The sequence below is a fragment of the Triturus cristatus genome, chromosome 5_1 (assembly GCF_964204655.1).
Source record: "Triturus cristatus chromosome 5_1, aTriCri1.1, whole genome shotgun sequence".
Lineage (NCBI taxonomy): Eukaryota > Metazoa > Chordata > Amphibia > Caudata > Salamandridae > Triturus > Triturus cristatus.
Window position 1 is genome coordinate 211,932,355 of NC_140587.1, and position 17,449 is coordinate 211,949,803.

Here is a 17,449-nt window from a genome sequence, read left to right on the forward strand (position 1 = left end):
GCAAAAATACAGATAAATATTATTATATTATTTCCGGTTTCCCCATAATTTACAAAATGACTATGTATGGTCTGTACAGATGAGCGGTTGTGATGGCAGCCTGGGCTAAGGAGAAGCAAAAAAAAGTTGTTTCCATTTAGCAACGAGATCATGGTGTACAACTGAAACAAGTGAGTGTTCTTCGGGAAGGGAAATCCTTTAAAGAGAGTCATTTTCTCTCTGGATTCCCCTTCTCTTTTTGAAATTCAGGAGCAGCAACATTGTTGTGGTGTCAACAGGAATGTAAGCGGAAGCTTTTTCAGTGTTATATACAAGCCATAGTTGCTGCTTATTTATCTTATGCAACTAATAACCACTTACCAAGCCAATAGGCCTGGCTTGTTGTAGGTATAATGTATCATACATCTGGATGCAATGACAGAAACTGCAAACCACGAGTCGGGCAGCACACTATGCTAAGCACAGATCTTTAGCCTACGCGTTTTAAGCCACGGCCTTAATTACATTGGCCATGCCCCTTTGAGAGACGCCCCAGTTTTTTCATCCCACTTAAAGCCCTGGTGTCAAGAGAGGTATGGGGTCCTTGTATCACTGCTGCAGCTCTAGTACCCAGCTTCCAGCGCCGCGGAAATAGGAACACAGAACCACGTTTAGAAATGCTAGACGTCCCCTTCGTGCTTCCGGAGTCTGTGGCGCTCTCTGATACAGACGGGGGAGGAAGAATAGAATACACTGAGATTAAGGTGACTAAGGGAGATGTGTGAAGCGGTGCCTCTGGAGTCAGAAGATGAGTCCACGTAACAGCCCCCCCCCCTAAATATTACACGAGGATGAGTGAAAATATGTGACGAACAATATGTACCCGATTCCGGCGGCGAGGGTAGGTGAGCCTGCGCACATTCTCTGGATTGCCGGACACCAACTGTTGGTGTCCATTTTTATCCCACCGGAAAATGATGAGACCAAACTATTTAGGCCCTTAGGTTCCGTGACAACAGTGGGACACTGCCCCATGTATTGCGATGTGGGAGGTAGGATTCCCCTCTAATTTTGTGTAGATAGCATTCCATACCCTGGTCCTGAAAAATTGCCAATGATCCCACTGACAACAAAGGCAAGAAACATGTCGACCTAGTGAGAGTAGGATGTAGACATCTGGGCACATAGCCCCTAGTTTTACGCCACTCTATTGTTTTTTAATCAGGCAATTTACCTACCAGAATAAATATAATTCAAGGAATAATTGACCTGTTTTAACTCACTCACACCTCATCTACACTACTAGACCCCTCACCCCCACTGCACCAAACGGCAGGGACGAAAGTTCTCCGACAAAGAGCCCCATTTATGGGAGCCCGACTGGCATTGCAGCGCCGGCCCGACGAGGAGCAAGCCCATATGATGAAGCATGACACCTAGCTTGCTGGGTATGTGAGGGCTCTAGTTCCGAAGAGGGGTCTCACCCTCTCACCTTGAACCATAGGACTCACTTGTTGATCCTACATATTGAACCTAGTACACCTCTGACCTTGTATGTCCCCTTACCCTTAGGAACTGCATACCCTTTCTTAATGCAAACAATATGTACCCATGTGTACAGTTTCAATATCATTTTTAAACAATAAAATCGATTTAAGGGCAAAAGATAATGTTTGATGCACAAAAGACTAGATATATTACAAATCTTTGGAGTGTGCTGTGACAGCCTCCAGCGAAGTGCGAGTGATTCTCAAAGTCCTTAAAAAGCAAATGGACTTTTTGCAAACGTCGCAAACCGGCTACCTCAATATTAACGGGGATATGAGACTCGTTGCAAAATGAACCGAGAGCTGGGATAAGGGCCTGCAATGTTTGAGTGAAACATTGAGAAGAAATTCTGATCAAGTCATAGGTGACCTGCTATTCTTGCACCTTGACATTTTCTGGCTGATAAAATAGATTTGTGAGTGTGCTGCAGGGAATCTCTGCCCTGGTCTTTGACCGACCTAGTATGGTGGGGTGGGACAGCATATAATGCTCTCTTCCCCATCAACATCATCCCCTTCCACCAGCCACCCTCCAAACTCTGCTCCACCCTCTCTATGCCCCATCCAGCTCGCAAAAATGTACTACCTGCTCGGGGCAGGTGGTAAATAAATGCATTAAACCCCATTGAATTGGGAATTCTGTGTGAAAACTGCACAGTAAATCTGGGTATGCACTGTTATTCTCCATTCCGTGAGGTATATATCTTCATAGGTGGACATATGTGATGAGATGCAGGCCGGAAGAGGCAATTCTACCCACACCGTTGTCTCCGCGCATATCACCCGCCGCCTGGCTTCTAAACAGACCCTAGTGAGGATCAGAAAAACCTCTGAACCTCTGCTGTAATAAGACTACGGTGGGGCTGCGTCTCCTCTCTAAAATTAGTAGGGGACTCGGTTCAACCGCCTCCAGATGTGCTACAACGCCCAGAGGCATGACCAGATTGGAATGACCCAGGAGTTCTTTTTTCCCACCATTCCAGGGGGCACCACATTTCCCTGCTGCACCCACTAAAACCGCCCATTTGGGGCATTTTATAGTGCATTTCCTCGCAATTTGCAACTCCGACTTTCTCTTGTGAAAGTAAGAAGAAGAAGGCACCCACGAGACCTGGGCGTACCTCGGGGCTCCCAACCAAATATGGGGCACCGCGCTCGCAGGAGAAGGGTAAACAGTTTGACTCACGGATCAGACATGATTCATTTTCAAATGTCCGTTCTCAGTTTCATTACATAAATATAGTCAATTAAAACGTTATAGCAAAAATTCCTAAATGTCCAAGCACAGGAGGAAGGAGAAAGAAAAACGTTAGAATGTGCTTTAATGAAGAGCTCCAGGTCTGGAAATTTCACGGAGGATGAAAGTTTACCAGAAACGTTTGAAATGCGCTTCAGGCCTCACAAGGGGTGTAGAAAGCGCTACAGCGGCGGGGGCTGGGCGGTGGCAACAGCACACAATAAACTGCGCCATCATTTTACATTAGGCAGCCTTTCACTTCCACTGCAAATCGAGGGGGCCCAGCTCCGGTGCCTCCTCGCGCCGCTGCTGTTTGCCTGATCTCAGACTTGCAAAGAGAAGCATTACGTCACTTATTTAAAAACTATGAAAACAGGGCAAAAATGTCACCTGCAGTCGCGGCTCAAACTCATCAAGCACCCCGATAAAAATAGAATAATAAATTTAAAAAACAGCAGCGTGTTTATTTTTGTATCGTGCTTTAAAGTGAAAGCGTGATGTAAAAACGAACACGCTGCTGCCTCGGCAGGAAAACACAATAAACGCACCCTGAACATCCCCAAAATAACAATTATTTAAAAAAAATAAACATACCCTGAACGCGTTAAATTCTCGTGTCCCTAGTACTGGGGTGTAATCCCGCATCGCGTCCGAGCGGGATTTTCAAGATGGCGCCCACGACCAGTCTCCCAGAAGGGGAGGTTAACGGTCTAGTGGTTGGGACGCCGGCACACCAAAAGGGCGGAAGTGAAGCCGTGCCGGTGTTCGATGGAGGAGAGGAGAACGCCGACGCAGGAGGACGCCGACGCAGAAGAAAAGGAGGACACCGACGAGGGGAAAGCAGAGGAGGACGTCGCCACGAAGAACAAAGAAGCAGGAGAGAGGGTCCTGCAGGATTGGGAGACCCGGCCCAACTTGCAGCGTGAGGACAAAGCAGGAGAAGAAACCTCGACCCTACCGCCAAGAGGCACCGCGTACAGATCTGACCAACCCAAGGAGGAGGAGGAGGGCGGCAAGACCCCTACTGCCACGACCCAGGAGAGTCGTGGCTGAAGGCAAGTACCCTTTGTAAAATATCTCACTGCAGGGTGGTGGAGGCTGGGACACTGAACATCTACAACCATCTGTCTTTAAAGGGGAACAGCACATTCCTTTCTTTGCACGTGTTGACCCTGACCTCACATTCCCCGGGGATGGTGACGGTACTTAATGACAAGCAGGACAGCTTTATTGAGTTTGTTTATATTTTGTTATTTTGAGTCACTGCTCCTATTCTCCTTCCTTGACCCCGCGGGATGGCCAGAAATAGAGGAGAAACAGGCCCAGACATCAGCGCCACAAAAGAAGAGAGGACTCTAGAAGCACGCGGACATTATCTCGCCCCCATGCCCCCCCGGACAAAGAAAGGACCATATACAGCTTATTAGTACAACCCCGGACTGGCATTTACCCGAAAACGTTTCTGTATATTTCAGACTGACCATTAAATATCCCAATGAACACCACTTCTGCCTGGGCGTCTCATTACTGGGGTGATCACATTGGGTTAAATTCAACACTGGCAAAACACGGATAGTAACAAGCTGATCGCAGAAAAAAGACAGAAGTGGATGCCTGCTTGTGCCCCGGGGGAACTGCAGGACAGCTGATCCCAGCAAAAAGATAGAAGTGGATGCCTGCTTGTGCCTCAGGAGAACCGACAGCAAAAATAAAAGCAAAGCACACGCGAAGCGTCATTTTTGTTGCTATGGCAAAAATGGCGTGGGACTGTCCACAGTCCCTACGGACATGCGCATGCTGTTTGCTATGGACAAATAACAAGAGCAGCCATGTTTGCCCATGCAAACGCGTGCATGAAGCCCTTGGCAGAATTGATTCCAAAAGGTACTCGCAATAGTGAATGCAACGCATGCGCTACTATCGCCAGGCGAGACCTAAAAATCTACTCGAGAGGCAGAAAGGAAGCGCCGCCCACTTGCACTGTGCATGGTGCCGTTCGCAATGATTGCACTGTGCAGACAAGCACCTGGCACTGAAAATCACCGTGAGCGGCATTTATCCAATGCACTCTGCTGCTTGCGGAACTCCACGTAGCGCAGTTTTTTTTGCACTTTGCAGAGTTCCACATAGCAGAACTCCACCCAGGCTTAGTTTAAAGGCACACTGCAGATACTTTCTTTAAAGTTGTATTGCATCTATGAACACTCATCCTTTCCTATTTTCATTTTTTCGCAAGTTTTAATTAAAGGTTACTCTTGTCTCCTTTGACAACTGTAAGATTTAGTTGGCTTTATTAAAAAAAACGAACGAAATGCCTGTACATAGGGATAATAAAGGCAGGATCGGGGAATATGGAAACAATATGCATGGCAGGTGGCCTCAGGCTATTTTCTGCACCCAGCGATAGGTTTTGTAAGTATTTTTCTTTGCTTTTGGCGTGCAGAAGAAGAAAGAGGAGCTTTGCTTCATGTTGTGCCGTTCAGAGCCGGCCCGCCACAGTGAGCTCGGCTCCTTTGCTGCCCCGATTTCTTAAGCCACGTATGTTCTCACAATTTCTGTTACCTAAAAAACGTTCGCGAAATCATAATGGTCGTTTATGTGCCACGTGGGCCTTTTTTCACCTCAAAGACAGCAGCTAGTGGCATGGTTTTGCTCAGTTTCAAGAGTTCCACTGTTATAACTCATTTTGCAAATTACTAAATACAATTTTTTCTATTTTATTATGCAATAATCGCCAAGTCAGCCACCTCAACCCTGGCAGAACTATAATGGTTTCCACCACCATTCTCTGAGGGCTTCCTCAAAGCATAAATGGGAGTTTGGAATGTGATAGTAATGCAATAAAAACACAATTTTAACACACTTTCTTCTCACCTTCCACTCTAAAAGTCCAAATTTCTTGGGCAAATATAACCGCTCTTTCTCCTCAGGTGAAGACATGCTTTAAATATGAGGAAAAGGTGTAAAGTCTGAAAGCACTTTGCCCTCATATTTCCCAGTGTTTCCGCACTTCAGCAGAGTATAAATGAGGCTATTGTTATTACTGAGCCTTGATGATTAGTAGAAACACAGCATGTAATTACTTTGCAATATACGATTCCCACATTTTGATAATGATAATGTATGGATAATTTTACAAATTATATACAAAAAAGGTGAGTACATCTCAACTGGATAAGGTTCAATGCAAACATCAATATAATAATGTGTACACATGATACAAAAAAACACAAGCATATATCAGTTGGTTTCATACTGACTTACTTGTTTAATTTCGTGGTACTGTCCCAACAGTGCGTAGGGACAGTATGATATACTCATAGAGACAATTCCCATAGTGCTGATCATTATCATGGCGACGTACACATTGGGGAAGATAGACATCACTGCGGTGCCAATAGAGAAGCCTAGCGTTCCCAGGATGTAGATCACTTTTATGCTAAGGTCATAGTTGTCCAGGTACTTTTGCAACAAAGCTGAAACAAATGTAAAACTGCGATAAGACTTCCACAAGCAGAAATGCATGCATTTAACACCAATAATGACAAGATCGATGGTGTACATTTTCAATCTACTATGACATATAGCATCAGAAATATTTATTAATGCTAATGTATGCAATAAAAGTTGTAATATGCACGCCGTGCAGACATGGCAATAAAAACTGTATAGGAGGCAAGGGTGTAAAGCACATAATCAGGGGTGAAATTGAAATTAGGCAGGCAGAACTCGCGTTGTACTAGGAATTGACCATTATGCTTGTTACCAAGATTCTGCAATTTATCATAATTACATGTCATCCGTGATAAAAATGTATCGCACACGAGACGAACAACAGAACACAAGAGGATGTTGTTCATAGTACCTTGTTTAAATGATTTCTCACAAAAGATTGACACAAGGACGCATTTTGCACTAAAATATACCATGAAATGTCAGCTTAGACAAAATTATGCGAAAGCGCATTGCGTAAATATCACCCAGCCTAAGTCTTTTTCAGGTTTGATATTGTTTGATATGTATTCGTTTTGCTACCAGTTGATTCATGTGCCGGCACTTTTCTGGTTATTTGGATCAAGTCATTCTTTTTTCTGATGTTAACTGGTAATGCTTCTACATGGTTATGACATTTCTTCTTCATCACCCTTGGGAAACACCATATGAGAAGTGTAACACCATGGTCTACATAAGACCATGAGCAGCAGAATGCTCTGTGGTAAACAAAGATCACTTGACCTTCAGTACTTCATTGCCCAGAGGGTAACCATGTGATATGGTGAGCTGAGTCAAAACGGAAGCATCCAGCTAGGTCCAAGACTTTACCTCGATTGGCCCTTATTGCCAATAGAGGTGGCATCAATCTGTTCTGTCTTACTGAACCCAGCACTGATTATTTACATTGCTCTGTCTCTCCTACTGTAGATCTATCCAAATGTTTTGCAGATGTGAAATTTCTTCAAGAGCTTCTCACGTTTAGATGGACCCTACAAAGTGTGGCCTACATTATGTCATGACTTTTGGATGTGGAGAACATATACATATATAGACAGCTCTTTCACCGGTTACTTCAGATCAATGTCCTTTTGAGTCAGATCTCTTTTTAAGACCTCTGTGATGATGGGAGGGACCACTGTGGTGATGCAAGGGACCTCCCAACTTGCCAATAAGCCTATATGTCAGGATTGTGCAAAACAACGCCTTAACTTCACTAGCACCCCTTGTCTTCTCTAGCCTGGCCTTTTACTTAGGTTCTCTTGTCAGGTTATTCAATAGGGGTGAGGGTCCTAACTCGTTTACAAGAGTCATAATTTCTATCTTCCAGACACTCTGGGCCCGATTCACAGAACTAACTTAAGACAAAATCCTAAACTTACTACTTTTGGTATTCACAGAAGTTAGGATTTTGTCTTAAGACAAACTTAAGACAAACTTAAGACAAACTTAAGACAGACTTAAGACAGACTTAAGACAAACTTAAGACAAACTTAAGACAGACTTAAGACAAACTTAAGACAAACTTAAGACAGACTTAAGACAGACTTAAGACAAACTTAAGACAAACTTAAGACAGACTTAAGACAGACTTAAGTTAGGATTTTGTCTTAAGTCTGTCTTAAGTTTGTCTTAAGTCTGTCTTAAGTCTGTCTTAAGTCTGTCTTAAGTTTGTCTTAAGACAAACTTAAGACAAAATCCTAACTTCTGTGAATACCAAAAGTCGTAAGTTTAGGATTTTATCTTAAGTTAGTTCTGTGAATCGGCCCCTCTTTGTCTGAGGGAGATGTTCAAAGCAGGAAAACTAAGATGAGATATACCAAAATTAGGAGAGAAGGTTGTGGGAAATTATGTTAAGTGGGAGTCTGTTTTACTTTCTATGTCCTTTTGTTTTTGACTGCACTTTTGTATCCGGTTACCAAAGTGGAAAGTAAATTTCAGATCTGCCGTTTGAAGGGATTCACAATACCCATTCTTATTCTTTTACCTTTAGGATGATGGGTAATGGATGGATCCATTGTTCGCTATGAAAAGGATGTCTGGGAGAATCCAAACTCTGCTCCAGTATAACCTTTACAGTAAGCAATCTATAAAGTTGCCATGCAGAAGCTTTGATGAGATTCAGAGTGCGGAACCAGGAGCAAAATCGAGTGGCACAGGCAGCGCCAAGGGTGGATCTGCCAGCAGTAATTCAAGTGGATGCCCCTGTGGATCCTTGAGGCCCAAGACGTGCCAGAGGGACCCAGAAGCGGTCTGAAGATATGCATCATGGCCTCCCTAAAGACTTCGATCTGCTGCAATGTCGCAAATAGACCTGGAAAGTAAGAGTGCATTGGGCCCAGGTCTAAAGTCAGCTGGTCAGAGGATTGGTAGCAAGACTGAGCAAGACCTCTGATCTCCTGGTCAGAGACGCTGCTCTCCCACCGCGCAGCTCCATCGTTGTGGGACTGCCCTTAGCGCCGCTTGAGCTCCTTGCCAGGTAGGTATTCAAGGCCCTCCTCCACCCACAGGCTCCTGTCTGCGCCTCATCCCTGGTGGTCTAGTGGAAGTGCACCCTGCTCTTCTGCTATGCCGCTCAGTTCTGTGTCCTTTTTTGCCTTTTCCCCCTGTTTGCCTTTTTTCCTTTGTGTTTTTCCTTTGCCTCTTTCTCTTTGCCTTTTCTCTTTTACCTCCTTTCCCTCTTGCGTCCCATGCTCCCCGCCGCTGCTGCCTGCGCGGCCCCTCCCCCCAGGGTGGCGCTCCCGCCTCCCAGCTGATGGCCTTCCCCCAACCCTTACTCAATAGCGGCCGCTGCTCGGCAAGATGAGCAAGACCTCTGACCTCCAGGTCAGAGTCACTGGTCTCCCCCGCGCAGCTCCACCGTTGAGGGACTGCCCTTAGCGCCGCTTGAGCTCCATGCGAGGTAGGTTTTCAAGGCACTCCTCCGCCCGCAACTCCTGCCTGCACCTCATCCCTGGTGGTCTAGGGGAAGAGCGCCCTGCTTTTCTGCAGTTCCGCTCTATTCTGTGTCCTTTTTTGCCTTTTTTCCTTTGTGTTTTCCTTTTTTTCCTTTGCTTCATTCTTTTAGCCTTTTCTCTTTTGCCTCCTTTCGGTCTTGCTTCTCAGGCTCCCGGCCGCTGCTGACCCCGTGTCCCCTCCCCCCCAGTGTGCCCCTCCCGCCTCCCAGCTGATCGCCCTCCCCCGGACGCTTACTTAATGTCGCTCCTTCGATCCCCCCGCTATGACCCCAGCACTCTCCACGCACTCAACACCGTATGTAACAACAAATGTCAGCTCTCGATGCCGAGCAACACTCAAGGCCCGATCTCCTGCCGACACTGCCACCACACCTACCTAACTCCTGACCCCGGCAGCTACCCCTAACTCACCAGGCCGCCACCGCACACGCCGTAGAAATCTGGGACCTACTCAACACTCACACGCCCGACGTCGCAGAGACCTGGACTGTTGCCAGCTCCGCATCCGACAATGAAACCGCCATCCCCGACGGATGAAAGATCCTTGGAAAAGACTGCCCCAACCGCCCAGGAGGAGGACACACCATTGTCCAGAAAAGCTCCCTCCAATTGACAACCACGAACTCGGACGACGTCTTGCCCCCCCATGGAACAGATCCACTTCCAGATACAGCCCAACCCCAGATAGACGCTCCGTGGAACACTCGCCAACACACCTCCTAGACACTGCACCCCCTTCACCAACGTCATCGCTGACCACATCGCACCCCACGCCCTCACCTCTATGGACTACATACTACTCGGAGACCTAAACTTCCACCTGGACAACCACAGCGATCCCAACACCACCGCCCTCCTGGAGAACCTCACCAACATAGGACTGAAGCAACTTGTCTCCACCCCCACTCACACAGCAGGACACACACTCGATCCCATCTTTGTCGACGGAAACAATATTCGCTTAAGCCACACCATCGAACTGCTCTGGACCAACCACTACTGCATTAATTTCTCCTTTACAAAACCCACCACTCCCAAGCACACACACTGCCTCCCACGCAGAAGCTGGAACAAAGTCTCCAAAGAACACCTCACCTGGGCCCTCATCTACACTCCACCCCTAACTATGCAGGTGCCAACACAGCGGCAAGCAACCTCCACCAATGGATCGGCAACTGCGCCAACACTCTCGCCCCCATCCAGAACACTACAAGACGACACAACAAGAAAGCCAACTGGTTCACCATGGACCTCCGAGAATACAAGCGCTCCTGTCGACGACTGGAGAAGACGTGGAGAAACAACAAAACCCTGGAAGCACGCTCTGCCTACAAACCAGCCATCACAGCACACCACCAACTTAACAAAGAAAAACTTCATCCAAGACCGATTCCTCTCCAACGGCCACAGCTCCAAGGAACTCTTCGCCATTATACAGGAATTTGCCAAACCCAACAGCAAAACAACCGACTTCCCTCCCTCCCAAGAGCTCTGCAACAAACCCTGCTCTTTTTTCACCTCAAGATCAAGACGCTCTATGACACCTTCGATGACCAAGACCACCGCACCGCCTCAACTCCCACCCCAACGACACCACCCAACAGACCCTTCTCACCTGGACCCCTCTCACCACAGAAGATACCTTAAAGACAATGAAGAGCATCCACTCCGGAGCTCCTTCCGACTCCTGCTGCCGCACATCTTCTACAGGGTCGCCACTGCCATCGCACCCAAGCTACGCCAAACTATCAACTGCTCCCTCGACACAGCCACATGCCCCGACAACTGGAAGCGAGCTGAAGTCAACCCCCTCTTACAGAAGCCATCTGCAGACCCGGTGGACCTCAAGAACTTCATTCCCATCTCACTGCTTCCTTTTGCTGGCAAAGTCATCAAAAAGGCCGTCAACACTTATTCAGCACACACTTCATAGAAACCAACAGCATCCTAGGCACCTCTCAAACCGGATTGCACAGCAACCACAGCACCGAGGCCGCCCTCCTCGGGGCCATCAAAAACATCTGCTCCCTCCTTGACCAAGGCCACAAGGCAGCCCTCATCCTCCTGGGCCAATCAGCAGCCTTCAACACCATCTCCCACCGCACAATAGCCACCAGACTCCACGACGCCGGCATCCAAGGAAAGGCCTTTGACAGGACACGATCTTTCTTCTCAGGCAGAACACAGAGAATAAGACTCCCACCCTTCCTCTCAGAACCGACAGAGATCAGATGCTGAGTACCCCAAGGATCCTTCCTCAGCCCCACACTTTTCAACGTTTCAAAACCATTGTCAGAAATCACGGGCTCAACATCGTCTCCAACGCTGATGACATCCAGCTCATCCTCTCCCTCACCAAGGAACCCAATATCATGAGGCACAACTTCCAAGAAGGGATGAAAGCTGTCGCAACCTGGATGAGCAACAGCTGCCTGAAGCTCAACTAAGAGAAAACAGAAGTCCTCATACTCGGCTCCACCCCTTCTGCATTGGACAACACCTGGTGGCCCTCGGAAACCCACCCACCAGAACAGACCATGCATGCAACCTCGGCATCATACTCCACTCTTCACTCACCATGAATCGCCAGATCAACACCGTATCCTCCACATGCTTCAACACCCTCTGCATACCTCCGTAGATGTTCAAATGGATCCCCCGACTCCGGGAAAACTGTCACCCACGCACTCATCACCAGCAGACTGGACTACGGCAACACCCTCTACCCAGAATCAACAAAAAGCTCCTCCACAGACTCCAGACCGTCCAGAACACCTCCGCCAGACGTATCCTTGATATCCCATGACACAACCACAACAACTCCGCGACCTCCACTAACTCCCCGTCGGAAGAAGAATAACCTTCAAGCTGCTCACACCCGCCTACAAAGCACTCCACAACACCAGAAACCTCCACTCAGCCGACCTCGCCCAAGCCACTATCCCTCGTTAATACAGGCCCAGAGCAGGTGGAAGATCCTTCTCTACCTCGCAGCCAAGACCTGGAAGGGACTCCCCCTTCACCTCCGACGGAGCCCGACACTGCACCAATTCAGAAAGCACCTCAAGACCTGGCTCTTCGAATGTCTCCAACAGAGCTGCTTACATACTCCCGGCCCCCAGCACCTTGAGACCCTCACAGGTGAGTAGCGTGCTTTACAAAACCCTGATTGATTGATTGATTGATTGATTGAGTGGCACAGTGATGCCCTTGTGCCTCCTCCTGTGATCGAGAGTGTTGGGAAAGGGCTGAGTCCAGCTTGGACTTCTTATGGGTTTTCTTTGGACCTGGACTTACCAAAAGACTTCAACAGAAATGAAGACCTGTTGCAGGAGTGACTTTGGGAACAGAAGCAAGTCCGCACTCTCGACTTCGACCAGGAGCAGGAACAACATTGAGTCTTGCAGTGTTTCGCCACGTACAGCTTCACCTTGCATTCTCTGATGCCCCTTGGCTTCATTTGTAGACCTTAGAGTTGTGCACTGGACGCAAACACCAGGGGAACACCTCATGGGGACCCATCACAGAATTTGTTTGCATCAGTCCTTTGAACGTTTAAACTATATAGTTTTAGGTGGTGACGAACAAGTTACTTACCTTCGGTAGCGCTTTTTCTGGTGGATACAGTATCTGCATGTGGATTCCTCACCTTGTGAATATCCCCTGCGCCAGCATTCCATGGAACTTTTTTCCCCAGCTCTCTATGCCGACGTGGACGTCATAATGCATCGGCTCCGCTCACGACTCCGCATGACGTCACCGGAGCCGTAAGAGAGCCACGTCGGCGTGATGACGTCAGTTCCACCCATTTTTTCCGTGCCTCCGAGGCGCACAGGTGGACCAACAACAGATTCAAGTATACACAGTATACAATATACAGCCAAATATACATAGTACATACCATAAAGCATAACAACATCTCAAGCAAGACATCTTTTAAGATATACAAAGGTGGACAACGGGGAGGCGGGTGGGTCAGTGAGGAATCCACAGGCAGATACTATATCCACCAGAAAAAGCGCTACCGAAGGTAAGTAACTTGTTCTTCTGACGGATACATCTGCCGGTGGATTCTTCACCTTGTGAATAGATTCCCACAGCAGTCCCACTCCCGGAGGAGGGTGTCCACCTTCCTATACCAAAACATCCTGCAAAACAGAGCGCGCAAAATGGCCCTCCCTCCTCATCTCAGAGTCTAAGCAATAATGCTTTGCGAAAGTATGGAGGGAGGCCCAAGTCGCAGCTTTACAAATGTCTGCCACAGGAACACCCCTGGCCAAAGCAGATGTAGACTATTTAGCTCTAGTTGAATGAGCCCCAGTACCCTCAGGAAGAACCTTTCCAGCCAGGGCATAGCAGTTCTTGATGGCAAGGATGATTCATCTCAATAAAGTGCGCTTGTGCACAGCTCTTCCTTTAGAATGACCAACATAACCCACGAAGAGCTGATCGTCCAAACGAAAGTCTTTCGTTCTGTCCAAGTAAAAGCTCACAGCTCTCTTTGAGTCCAGGCGATTAAGTCTTTCCTCCTCTTTGGAGGGATGAGGAGGTGGATAAAAAACAGGGAGAGTAATAGACTGCCCCAAATGAAACGGAATAACTACTTTAGGCAAGAAAGCAGCCCTGGTCCTGAGAACCATCCTTTCAGCATGTAATGTTAAAAAAGGGGTTTAGAACTAAGAGCTTGAAGCTCACTCATCCTCCTTGCCGAGGTTATGGCTACAAGAAAGATCGTCTTAAAGGACAACAGCCTCAAAGGACAACTATGAAGAGGCTCAAACGGAGTCCCCATCAGAAAAGTTAAGACAAGATTAAGGTCCCACTGTGGCATTACAAAAGGAGTAGGTGGAAACCTGTTTGTAAGTCCTTTGATAAACCTTAGAACAATAGGAGATTTAATTAATGACGGTTGATCAGGAAGACATAGAAAAGCCGATAAGGCCGATAGATAGCCCTTGACCGTGGCCACAGCACAGCCCTGCTGAGCCAAGGAAAGAGAAAACCGAAGCACATCAGAAAGGTGGGCTTTTAAAGGGTCAATGGATCTCTCTCCACACCACTTAACAAACTTAGACCACCTATATGAGTAAACGGACTTGTTGGAGTGTCGCCTGGCCGATAAAATAACATCCACCACATCAGGCGGGATGGAGAAAGAACTCAGGTTGTCCCGTTCAATCTCCAGGCATTAAGGTGTAAGCTCTAGAGGTGGGGGTGTAGAACCTGCCCCTCCGACTGCGAGAGGAGGTCTGCCCTCAGAGGGAGACAGAGCGGAGGGCACGAGGAGAGGTGGAGAAGATCTGTATACCACACCCTTCTTGGCCAATCCGAGGCCACCAATATAACTTGGGCCCGGTCTTGGCCAATCTTCCTCAGAACCCGAGGAATCAAGGGTATGGGAGGAAACGCGTAAAGGAGTTGTGAGCCCCAACTCAACTGAAACGCGTCCCACAATGCTCCCTGCATCGGATACTGGAGACTGCAGAATGACAGGCAGTGCGCGTTCTCGCGGGTGGCGAAAAGGTCCACCCGAGGAGTCCCCCACGTCTGAAAGACATGACGAACCACCTCTGGATGGAGCCTCCACTCGTGGTCGGCGGGGAACTGTCGACTGAGACTGTCCGCACGTACGTTCAGCACCCCAGCCAGATGATTTGCCATTAGACAAATCTGATGGTCCTGAGCTCAGGACCATAGACGCAGAGCCTCTCTGCAGAGACAATGCGACCCCACTCCTCCCTGCTTGTTGACATACCACATCGCGGTAGTGTTGTCCGTCAGGACTTGAACAGACTGACCGTGAAGGGAAGAGAGGAAGGCCTTGAGTGCCAAACGAATCGCCCGCAATTTCAGACGGTTGATGTGAAGCAACCTTTCCTCTGGAGACCAAAGACCCTTGATCTCCAGATCCCCCAGATGAGCACCCCAGCCTAGGGAGGAGGCATCCGTTATCACTGTGGCCACCGATGGAGGCAGATGGAAGGGCTTCCCTTGAGACAGATTGCCCTCCACGCTCCACCAAGATAGATCCGCTGCAGCTTCTCTGGAGATCCTGATCGACTCCCTGAGATCTCCGTTGTGCTGATACCACTGCCTGCGGAGGCACCACTGGAGCGCCCTCATGTGCCAGCGTGCATGGTTGACCAACAGAATGCAGGAAGCGAACAGACCGAGCAGACGAAGGACCTTCAGAACTGGAACAACCGCTCCATTGTGGAATAAAGGGATCAACTCCTGAATGTCGAGAATCCTTTGAGGAGGAGGAAATGCTCGACACACAGTAGTGTCCAGTACCGCCCCTATGAACAGGTTGCGTTGAGAGGGCACCAGGTGAGATTTGGGCACATTGTTCGAAAAACCCAAGTCGAATAACAGCTGAGATGTTACCTGCAGATGATGTTGCACCATCTCTGGGGACTCTGCCTTCAGAAGCCAGTCGTCCAGGTAGGGGAAAACCGGAATCCCCGACCTCCTGAGATGAGCAGCCACCACTGCCATCACCTTCGTGAAGACTCGATGTGCGGTAGTAAGACCAAACGGGAGGACTGCAAACTGGTAATGTTGTGACCCAACCGTAAAACGGAGATACTTCCTGTGCGACTTCAGGATTGGGACATGGAAGTAAGAGTCCTGCAAGTCGAGCGACACCATCCAGTCGCCTTGCTGCAACGCTTGAAGAAACTGCGCAAGGGTCAGCATCTTGAATTTCTTCTGATTCAGGTAAAAGTTCAAGACTCTGAGGTCCAGGATCGGACGCAATCTGCCGTCCTTCTTGGGAATCAGGAAATACCGGGAGTAGCATCCCAGACCCCTTTCCTGCTCTGGAACCACCTCTATCGCGCCCTTTTGAAGCAAAGCTAGAACCTCCTTCTGCAAAAGAAGCAGGTGGTCTTCTGAGCAGTAACCCTGGAAAAGAGGGTAAGGGGGAGGAAACTCCCGAAAGGGAAGGGCGTACCCAGTCTCCACAAGGTTTAAAACCCAAAGGTCGGTTGTAACAAATTTCCAACCTCACAGAAAGTGGGACACCCGACCCCCCGCAGGTCTCACATGATCTAGGATGGGGGATCTAGGGCTGCTTCCCTGAAGCTTCATTGGGAGCAGAGGAGGCAGAAGATGAAGATGGGTTGCGACCAGAACCTCTCCGTCCTCTTTGTCTTCCTCTAAACGATCTATAGAGGGGATTCTGCTGCTGCTGTTGCTGCTGCTGCTGAGGCTGCCGGAAGGAGCGAAATGAAGATCTGCCAAAGCCTCTGAATTTCCTAAGCCCAAATCCTTTAGCAGGAGTCTGCAAACCCAAAGATTTTGCCGTCACCCTCCTCTCTTTAAATCTTTGCAAGGCGGAATCAGCCTTTTCGCCAAAAAGTTTTTGTCCGTCAAAAGGCAAATCTACCAAGGTGGCCTGAACATCCGTAGAAAAGCTAGAAGAACAAAGCCACGCTTGCATCCTAGTGGCTATCGACGATCCCATTATCCTTGCCACAGAATCAGCCGTATCAAGACCCGACTGAATCACCTGCTTTGCAGCAGCCTGAGTGTCAGGGACCACCTCCATAAAAGACGCCTTATCCCCTTCTGGCAACTTAGGGGCTAACGATTTCATAGAGTCCATAAGAGCATGAAGGTAGCGCCCTAGTAAGCAGGTGGCATTAGTGGATTTAAGCGCCATGCTCCCTGAAGAAAAGGACTTTTTAGCTGCCTGATCAGCCTTTTTGGACTCCCTGTCCGCAGGAGTCTGAGGGAAGGTTCCTGAAGCATGCTTCGAGCATGAAGCCTGCACCACCAGGCTTTCTGGAGAAGGGTGAGAAGACAGAAAACTTGGATCCCCAGGAGCCACCCTATATCTCCTTGCCACCTGTCTGGAGACTGCCGGCGAAGAAAGTGACTTACGCCAGATATCCAAAACTGGCTCCAAAATAGCCTCATTAAAAGGCAACAAGGGTTCACAAGTCGAAGCTGGCGAATGTAGTACCTCAGTCAGAAGGTTTGGTTTATACTCAGCAGAGGACAACTGCAAGTCCAGCAACTCTGCGGCCTTCTTTATCACTAAATGATAAGGAGCCAGCTCCTGCGGTGGAGAGGATCTAGTAGAAGAATGCTCCCACTCCGGATTTGTATCAAGACCACTAGCCTCTTGAATCCCTTCAAAGTCGTCGGAAGATGTATACACCTCACCTTCTTCCGCCTCCTCCGTATAGCGCTCCTCTTCCAAGACTCTCTGAGCCTCTCTCCTTGAGCAG

The 17,449-nt window shown here is 48.4% G+C and overlaps 1 protein-coding gene across 1 annotated transcript in view; it reads right to left on the reverse strand.

The window, feature by feature from the left end:
• SLC45A4 (solute carrier family 45 member 4) overlaps positions 1–17,449 on the reverse strand; it is a 374,111-nt gene that overhangs the window by 29,018 nt on the left and 327,644 nt on the right. Inside the window, exon 7 of the mRNA XM_085604829.1 lies at positions 6,028–6,239. Within this exon, the coding sequence (XP_085460955.1) occupies positions 6,028–6,239 (212 nt within the window). The remainder of the gene's footprint in view (positions 1–6,027; positions 6,240–17,449) is intronic.